The sequence below is a fragment of the Poromitra crassiceps genome (assembly GCF_964638095.1).
Source record: "Poromitra crassiceps genome assembly, chromosome: 2".
NCBI lineage: Eukaryota > Metazoa > Chordata > Actinopteri > Beryciformes > Melamphaidae > Poromitra > Poromitra crassiceps.
In genome coordinates this window covers 8623107-8633106 of record NC_139624.1, presented here as the reverse complement: position 1 = coordinate 8633106, position 10000 = coordinate 8623107, and the positions used below count along the sequence as shown (strand labels likewise).

At 42.6% G+C, this 10000-nt stretch overlaps 1 protein-coding gene across 2 annotated transcripts in view; it reads left to right on the top strand.

The window, feature by feature from the left end:
* Positions 1-10000, top strand: part of LOC310791873 (disco-interacting protein 2 homolog C-like) — a gene marked incomplete at its 5' end in the record, with an annotated part of 181374 nt that overhangs the window by 170280 nt on the left and 1094 nt on the right. For both annotated transcript variants that reach the window (XM_083653548.1, XM_083653547.1), the window contains 2 exons: positions 6126-6200; positions 9003-9177. In XM_083653548.1, the coding sequence (XP_083509674.1) occupies positions 6126-6200; positions 9003-9177 (250 nt within the window). The remainder of the gene's footprint in view (positions 1-6125; positions 6201-9002; positions 9178-10000) is intronic.

Sequence of the window (10000 nt, the reverse complement as noted above, 5' to 3'; positions counted from 1 at the left end):
ACATCTGTGTAGTTTGACTCACTGTACATCTGTACAGTTTGACTCACTGTACGTCTGTGTAGTTTGACTCACTGTACGTCTGTGTAGTTTGACTCACTGTACGTCTGTGTAGTTTGACTCACTGTACGTCTGTGTAGTTTGACTCACTGTACGTCTGTGTAGTTTGACTCACTGTACGTCTGTGTAGTTTGACTCACTGTACGTCTGTGTAGTTTGACTCACTGTACATCTGTGTAGTTTGACTCACTGTACGTCTGTGTAGTTTGACTCACTGTATGTCTGTGTAGTTTGACTCACTGTACGTCTGTGTAGTTTGACTCACTGTACGTCTGTGTAGTTTGACTCACTGTATGTCTGTGTAGTTTGACTCACTGTATGTCTGTGTAGTTTGACTCACTGTACGTCTGTGTAGTTTGACTCACTGTATGTCTGTGTAGTTTGACTCACTGTATGTCTGTGTAGTTTGACTCACTGTATGTCTGTGTAGTTTGACTCACTGTACGTCTGTGTAGTTTGACTCACTGTACATCTGTGTAGTTTGACTCACTGTACGTCTGTGTAGTTTGACTCACTGTACATCTGTGTAGTTTGACTCACTGTACGTCTGTGTAGTTTGACTCACTGTACGTCTGTACAGTTTGACTCACTGTACGTCTGTATAGTTTGACTCACTGTACATCTGTATAGTTTGACTCACTGTACATCTGTGTAGTTTGACTCACTGTACGTCTGTGTAGTTTGACTCACTGTACGTCTGTGTAGTTTGACTCACTGTACGTCTGTGTAGTTTGACTCACTGTACGTCTGTAGTTTGACTCACTGTACGTCTGTGTAGTTTGACTCACTGTACGTCTGTAGTTTGACTCACTGTACGTCTGTAGTTTGACTCACTGTACGTCTGTGTAGTTTGACTCACTGTATGTCTGTGTAGTTTGACTCACTGTACGTCTGTGTAGTTTGACTCACTGTACGTCTGTGTAGTTTGACTCACTGTACGTCTGTAGTTTGACTCACTGTACGTCTGTGTAGTTTGACTCACTGTACGTCTGTGTAGTTTGACTCACTGTACGTCTGTGTAGTTTGACTCACTGTACGTCTGTGTAGTTTGACTCACTGTACGTCTGTGTAGTTTGACTCACTGTACGTCTGTAGTTTGACTCACTGTACGTCTGTGTAGTTTGACTCACTGTACGTCTGTAGTTTGACTCACTGTACATCTGTGTAGTTTGACTCACTGTACATCTGTGTAGTTTGACTCACTGTACGTCTGTAGTTTGACTCACTGTACATCTGTGTAGTTTGACTCACTGTACGTCTGTAGTTTGACTCACTGTACATCTGTGTAGTTTGACTCACTGTACGTCTGTGTAGTTTGACTCACTGTACGTCTGTGTAGTTTGACTCACTGTACGTCTGTGTAGTTTGACTCACTGTACGTCTGTGTAGTTTGACTCACTGTACATCTGTGTAGTTTGACTCACTGTACGTCTGTGTAGTTTGACTCACTGTACGTCTGTGTAGTTTGACTCACTGTACGTCTGTAGTTTGACTCACTGTACGTCTGTGTAGTTTGACTCACTGTACGTCTGTGTAGTTTGACTCACTGTACATCTGTACAGTTTGACTCACTGTACGTCTGTATAGTTTGACTCACTGTACGTCTGTGTAGTTTGACTCACTGTACGTCTGTAGTTTGACTCACTGTACGTCTGTGTAGTTTGACTCACTGTACGTCTGTGTAGTTTGACTCACTGTACGTCTGTGTAGTTTGACTCACTGTACGTCTGTGTAGTTTGACTCACTGTACGTCTGTGTAGTTTGACTCACTGTACGTCTGTAGTTTGACTCACTGTACGTCTGTAGTTTGACTCACTGTATGTCTGTGTAGTTTGACTCACTGTACGTCTGTGTAGTTTGACTCACTGTACGTCTGTATAGTTTGACTCACTGTACATCTGTGTAGTTTGACTCACTGTACGTCTGTGTAGTTTGACTCACTGTACGTCTGTGTAGTTTGACTCACTGTACGTCTGTGTAGTTTGACTCACTGTACGTCTGTAGTTTGACTCACTGTACGTCTGTAGTTTGACTCACTGTATGTCTGTGTAGTTTGACTCACTGTACGTCTGTGTAGTTTGACTCACTGTACGTCTGTATAGTTTGACTCACTGTACATCTGTGTAGTTTGACTCACTGTACGTCTGTGTAGTTTGACTCACTGTACGTCTGTGTAGTTTGACTCACTGTACGTCTGTGTAGTTTGACTCACTGTACATCTGTGTAGTTTGACTCACTGTACATCTGTGTAGTTTGACTCACTGTACGTCTGTGTAGTTTGACTCACTGTACGTCTGTGTAGTTTGACTCACTGTACGTCTGTATAGTTTGACTCACTGTACGTCTGTGTAGTTTGACTCACTGTACGTCTTTGTAGTTTGACTCACTGTACGTCTTTGTAGTTTGACTCACTGTACGTCTGTGTAGTTTGACTCACTGTATGTCTGTGTAGTTTGACTCACTGTACGTCTGTACAGTTTGACTCACTGTACGTCTGTGTAGTTTGACTCACTGTACGTCTGTACAGTTTGACTCACTGTACGTCTGTGTAGTTTGACTCACTGTACATCTGTGTAGTTTGACTCACTGTACGTCTGTACAGTTTGACTCACTGTACATCTGTGTAGTTTGACTCACTGTACGTCTGTACAGTTTGACTCACTGTACGTCTGTACAGTTTGACTCACTGTACATCTGTGTAGTTTGACTCACTGTACGTCTGTGTAGTTTGACTCACTGTACATCTGTGTAGTTTGACTCACTGTACGTCTGTGTAGTTTGACTCACTGTACATCTGTGTAGTTTGACTCACTGTACATCTGTGTAGTTTGACTCACTGTACATCTGTGTAGTTTGACTCACTGTACGTCTGTACAGTTTGACTCACTGTACGTCTGTACAGTTTGACTCACTGTACATCTGTGTAGTTTGACTCACTGTACGTCTGTGTAGTTTGACTCACTGTACGTCTGTGTAGTTTGACTCATTGTACGTCTGTATAGTTTGACTCACTGTACGTCTGTGTAGTTTGACTCACTGTACGTCTGTACAGTTTGACTCACTGTATGTCTGTGTAGTTTGACTCACTGTACGTCTGTACAGTTTGACTCACTGTACGTCTGTGTAGTTTGACTCACTGTACATCTGTGTAGTTTGACTCACTGTACGTCTGTGTAGTTTGACTCACTGTACATCTGTGTAGTTTGACTCACTGTACATCTGTGTAGTTTGACTCACTGTACATCTGTGTAGTTTGACTCACTGTACATCTGTGTAGTTTGACTCACTGTACATCTGTGTAGTTTGACTCACTGTACGTCTGTGTAGTTTGACTCACTGTACGTCTGTAGTTTGACTCACTGTACATCTGTGTAGTTTGACTCACTGTACATCTGTGTAGTTTGACTCACTGTACATCTGTGTAGTTTGACTCACTGTACGTCTGTGTAGTTTGACTCACTGTACGTCTGTAGTTTGACTCACTGTACGTCTGTGTAGTTTGACTCACTGTACATCTGTGTAGTTTGACTCACTGTACGTCTGTGTAGTTTGACTCACTGTACGTCTGTGTAGTTTGACTCACTGTACATCTGTGTAGTTTGACTCACTGTACGTCTGTGTAGTTTGACTCACTGTACGTCTGTGTAGTTTGACTCACTGTACATCTGTACAGTTTGACTCACTGTACATCTGTGTAGTTTGACTCACTGTACATCTGTACAGTTTGACTCACTGTACATCTGTGTAGTTTGACTCACTGTACATCTGTACAGTTTGACTCACTGTACATCTGTGTAGTTTGACTCACTGTACATCTGTACAGTTTGACTCACTGTACGTCTGTACAGTTTGACTCACTGTACATCTGTGTAGTTTGACTCACTGTACATCTGTGTAGTTTGACTCACTGTACGTCTGTACAGTTTGACTTACTGTACGTCTGTACAGTTTGACTCACTGTACATCTGTGTAGTTTGACTCACTGTACGTCTGTACAGTTTGACTCACTGTACGTCTGTACAGTTTGACTCACTGTACGTCTGTGTAGTTTGACTCACTGTACATCTGTGTAGTTTGACTCACTGTACGTCTGTGTAGTTTGACTCACTGTACATCTGTGTAGTTTGACTCACTGTACGTCTGTACAGTTTGACTCACTGTACATCTGTGTAGTTTGACTCACTGTACGTCTGTGTAGTTTGACTCACTGTATGTCTGTACAGTTTGACTCACTGTACATCTGTGTAGTTTGACTCACTGTACATCTGCAGTTTGACTCACTGTACGTCTGTGTAGTTTGACTCACTGTACGTCTGTGTAGTTTGACTCACTGTACGTCTGTGTAGTTTGACTCACTGTACGTCTGTACAGTTTGACTCACTGTATGTCTGTACAGTTTGACTCACTGTACGTCTGTACAGTTTGACTCACTGTACATCTGCAGTTTGACTCACTGTACGTCTGTGTAGTTTGACTCACTGTACGTCTGTGTAGTTTGACTCACTGTACGTCTGTGTAGTTTGACTCACTGTACGTCTGTGTAGTTTGACTCACTGTACGTCTGTACAGTTTGACTCACTGTATGTCTGTACAGTTTGACTCACTGTATGTCTGTACAGTTTGACTCACTGTACATCTGTGTAGTTTGACTCACTGTACATCTGCAGTTTGACTCACTGTACGTCTGTGTAGTTTGACTCACTGTACGTCTGTGTAGTTTGACTCACTGTACGTCTGTGTAGTTTGACTCACTGTACGTCTGTGTAGTTTGACTCACTGTACGTCTGTACAGTTTGACTCACTGTACATCTGTGTAGTTTGACTCACTGTACGTCTGTACAGTTTGACTCACTGTACGTCTGTGTAGTTTGACTCACTGTACGTCTGTGTAGTTTGACTCACTGTACGTCTGTGTAGTTTGACTCACTGTACGTCTGTGTAGTTTGACTCACTGTACGTCTGTGTAGTTTGACTCACTGTACGTCTGTGTAGTTTGACTCACTGTACGTCTGTACAGTTTGACTCACTGTACGTCTGTGTAGTTTGACTCACTGTACGTCTGTACAGTTTGACTCACTGTACGTCTGTGTAGTTTGACTCACTGTACATCTGTGTAGTTTGACTCACTGTACGTCTGTACAGTTTGACTCACTGTACATCTGTACAGTTTGACTCACTGTACGTCTGTGTAGTTTGACTCACTGTACGTCTGTACAGTTTGACTCACTGTACGTCTGTGTAGTTTGACTCACTGTACGTCTGTGTAGTTTGACTCACTGTACGTCTGTGTAGTTTGACTCACTGTATGTCTGTGTAGTTTGACTCACTGTACGTCTGTACAGTTTGACTCACTGTACGTCTGTGTAGTTTGACTCACTGTACGTCTGTGTAGTTTGACTCACTGTATGTCTGTGTAGTTTGACTCACTGTACGTCTGCAGTTTGACTCACTGTACGTCTGTGTAGTTTGACTCACTGTACGTCTGTGTAGTTTGACTCACTGTACGTCTGTACAGTTTGACTCACTGTACGTCTGTGTAGTTTGACTCACTGTACGTCTGTGTAGTTTGACTCACTGTACGTCTGTACAGTTTGACTCACTGTACGTCTGTGTAGTTTGACTCACTGTACGTCTGCAGTTTGACTCACTGTACGTCTGTGTAGTTTGACTCACTGTACGTGGGAGATTTGGTCAATAGCAGAGACGTCATTCAGTTTACCATCAGTCTTTGAATGAAAAATTGATATTTTAACACCTGTATCACTCTCCACTGTTATCTCCCTAATGTTAGAAATAGTTACTACGTCACTTTCTTCTGAATCATACACTCCCAGTCAAAAAAGTTATACACACGTAAGAAAAGAAAAATAAATTGTTGCACAATTGTACAATGAATTGATGAAAATGGCTTTAAACCTGTTCTTGGACCTGGAACATAGCCGTGTTGTGTGTGAGCGGTCATGCATATTTGTGGAGTTGTGTCGATGCTGGGATCCGGCAGTTGACTCACAGCGAGGCGGTAACCATGGTGACTGATTTTACTTTCTTTCTTTATGTCTCCCCCCCAGATCCTGCCCGGAGTCCGCATCATCATCGCTAACCCAGAGACCAAGGGGCCGCTGGGAGACTCACACCTGGGAGAGGTCAGAGGTCACTTCCTGCCTTAAAATGAACGATATGTGTTCACTCACTGAAAGTGAATGCAGTTTCCATTAGGCCTGGGCTAAAGTAATATCACAATATTTCAGGGTATTTTGGCGATAACGATACGATACAATATTTTTGACAATATGACAAAATACTGAAAATAGTATGATTGTTATATTGTTATTCATTTCAAAAACATAGAATTGCACAAAATAAGTGTTATAGTTTTATTTATCAGCATAAATGTAACAGTTTGCCTTTGAATATTCAGTCAAAAATACTGCTCAGTGTGGAGTTTGCATGTTCTCCCCATGCCCCCTGGGGGTTTCCTTCATATAGGAACCCCTCACCAAAACATGCAATATCCTGGTTGCTAATGTGGTGCCTCCTCTGGTCGTTAGGGGCGCCTGTTCGGAGGGAGGGGAACTGGTTGGAATAGCGTGAACCTCCCACGCGCTATGTCCTACCGGTGAAGCTTCCCCTGTCAGGTGAAAAGAAGCGGCTGGCTAACTGCCCATGTCTCGGAGGAAGCATGGAGCCAGTTTCGGCTCTCCCCAGATCGGCAGAGGGTGGAGCAGCAACCAGGATAAATAAATTAAATTAGCACTAATGAGGGATAAAATGGGATAAAAATAGGGGGGGCGGGGGGGGGGGTAATAATAATACTGCTCAGTTCTTGATTTTGCTAGTTGTTTGTTAGTTCACTAACTCAGATCAACCTCACATCAATCTCAAATCTAAAGTGCACACTGCATAGTTTGCAACAACAACGAAAATCAGTGCATGAATTTAAATTGTGGTTTTTTCAATTTCAATTTTTTCAATTTATTTATTGTGAAGGGACAGTGTACATTAATCAACATTTGACAATCAGTCATGTAAATATACCCGAGTTAGCCAGAAGGCTAATTCTCGTCGGCAGTCCCTTTGCCTGGTGTTGATTGGCATCCTAGAAAGAAAAACTTGCAATAGTTAAAAACAAAAGCAAAAGACAGGAAACATAAAATAAAAAATAACAGCAACAACAAAAAACACCATTGTTAGGAAAAAAGAAGGAAGCGCACATACAGTACAGGTAAAACAGGATAAAAACAATAAAAACCACATCATATCATCATATCATAAGCGGACAGGATAGACAAGGTATGGACATGGTTAAGTGAGGAGCTATGAAGGTGGTTGAACAGCAGAGATCAATGTTGACATGTTTGGTATTAGTTAGCCATTTCTTACTGTTGTGTTTAAATGACCAGAAGGATGGAGATTATCTGACTGATTGTGGTAATAAATTCCATTGGTGAGAAGATTTGAATATTTGCCTTCAAATATTCAGTAAAAACTAAACAAAAAATATATCTCAGTTCTTGGTTTGAAAACAACCACAGTAACTCAGAATGACATTCAGATTTTGTATAGAATATAAATAGTACAGCAAAATAAGATCAACCACAAATCTCAAGTGCACAGTTTTCTTTGTTTTTGGCAGGGGGGGGGGGGGGGGGCAAAGAAAGAAAGAAATATATATACTGTGTGTGTGTGTGTGTATATATATATATATATATATATATATATATATATATATATATATATATATATATATATATATATATATATATATATAAAGTCACAAGCATATTCACTTTAGCAGGCTTCAGTGATGATGACCTATGGCAGGTCACGATATTGCCTCCTGTGCTGAGCAGCCTTCAGAGGCTGCACTCGTGGCTTGGATGGGTTTTTAAAGGCTAAACTGTCTAAATTGAAGGCTTTAAATCATTCACATTAAATTCAGTTTCAGGTAGCAACATGAACAAACCTGCAGATTATCTCTTCCTTCATTCCCATTCCCTCTCTGTCCATATCCATTCTCTGTGTCTGTGCTTCACAGCTGTTTCTCTCTCCTCTGTGGGTGCTGATCTGTGCTTCACAGCAGCAGATGTTTGAGCTTGTTTCTCTCTCCTCTGTGGGTGCTTCACAGCAGCAGATGTTTGAGCTGTTTCTCTCTCCTCTGTGGGTGCTGATCTGTGCTTCACAGCAGCAGATGTTTGAGCTTGTTTCTCTCTCCTCTGTGGGTGCTGATCTGTGCTTCACAGCTGTTTCTCTCTCCTCTGTGGGTGCTGATCTGTGCTTCACAGCAGCAGATGTTTGAGCTGTTTCTCTCTCCTCTGTGGGTGCAGATCTGTGCTTCACAGCAGCAGATGTTTGAGCTGTTTCTCTCTCCTCTGTGGGTGCTGATCTGTGCTTCACAGCAGCAGATGTTTGAGCTTGTTTCTCTCTCCTCTGTGGGTGCTGATCTGTGCTTCACAGCTGTTTCTCTCTCCTCTGTGGGTGCTGATCTGTGCTTCACAGCAGCAGATGTTTGAGCTGTTTCTCTCTCCTCTGTGGGTGCAGATCTGTGCTTCACAGCAGCAGATGTTTGAGCTGTTTCTCTCTCCTCTGTGGGTGCTGATCTGTGCTTCACAGCAGCAGATGTTTGAGCTGTTTCTCTCTCCTCTGTGGGTGCTTCACAGCAGCAGATGTTTGAGCTGTTTCTCTCTCCTCTGTGGGTGCTTCACAGCAGCAGATGTTTGAGCTGTTCCTCTCTCCTCTGTGGGTGCTGATCTGTGCTTCACAGCTGTTCCTCTCTCCTCTGTGGGTGCTGATCTGTGCTTCACAGCAGCAGATGTTTGAGCTTGTTTCTCTCTCCTCTGTGGGTGCTGATCTGTGCTTCACAGCAGCAGATGTTTGAGCTGTTCCTCTCTCCTCTGTGGGTGCTGATCTGTGCTTCACAGCTGTTCCTCTCTCCTCTGTGGGTGCAGATCTGGGTGCACAGTGCTCATAATGGCAGTGGTTACTACAGTGGTTACGGGGAGGAGGTGCTGCAGTCAGACCACTTCAGCTCTCGGCTGAGCTTTGGTGACACGCAGACCGTCTGGGCACGCACCGGATACCTGGGCTTCCTGCGCCGCACAGAGCTCACCGACGCCAGTGGAGGTACACACACACACACACACACACACACACTAGGGCATTCACAACTAGTGAATTTTACTAGTCGACTAGTCGTCCCTAAAGGTAGTCGACTAGTCGTTTAAAAAAATTATAATAATAATAATTTAAGAACTTTTTACCCCAGTGTCATTAGGCTTATCAGCATAGGAGCTGAATGCATTGTTTTTGTTTTGTTGTTTGTCCTAATAGTAATAGTCTTGTTTGTTCTTGGATTATTGTGTATCTTATGCAGTTTTCTTGTTTTGTTTTGTTGTGTTTTGATGTTCTTTGTGGGGGATATGGGATATGGGATATGATAGTCCATGTATGTCATGTAAATACCTCATGTTCTTTCTTAAAGATTGAAAAAAAAAAAAAAAAAACGACTAGTCGACTACTAAGCACAGTGTCGACTAGTGGTTTTACTAGTCGACACACACACACACACACTCTCATCCCTCTGTTCAGACTGATCAGAGAATACATTGTGGCGCATGATGGTCTTGATGTAACTTTTTCATGTGTGTAGGTATACAGCATCTAGACTGCCAAGTCTCTAAAGGCTTTGCTCAACTACAGACTGAAGACAATCTCCCAGATTTCATTGTTAAAACTGGATGAAGCTGTTTTTAATGTCAGGGCTTATTGCGATTAGCGGGGATGCAAACACGGAGCTTTTCAGCGGATCCCGCTTTTCAGCGGATCCCGCTTTTTTCATGTCAATTTGGGTGACTTCTGTGATTGGTCCAGATCCGAGGAGATCTTCTCAATGGGGGCTATGGGTGATCGGCAAATCTAGGATTCCGTCATCGCCGTAGGAGTAGCC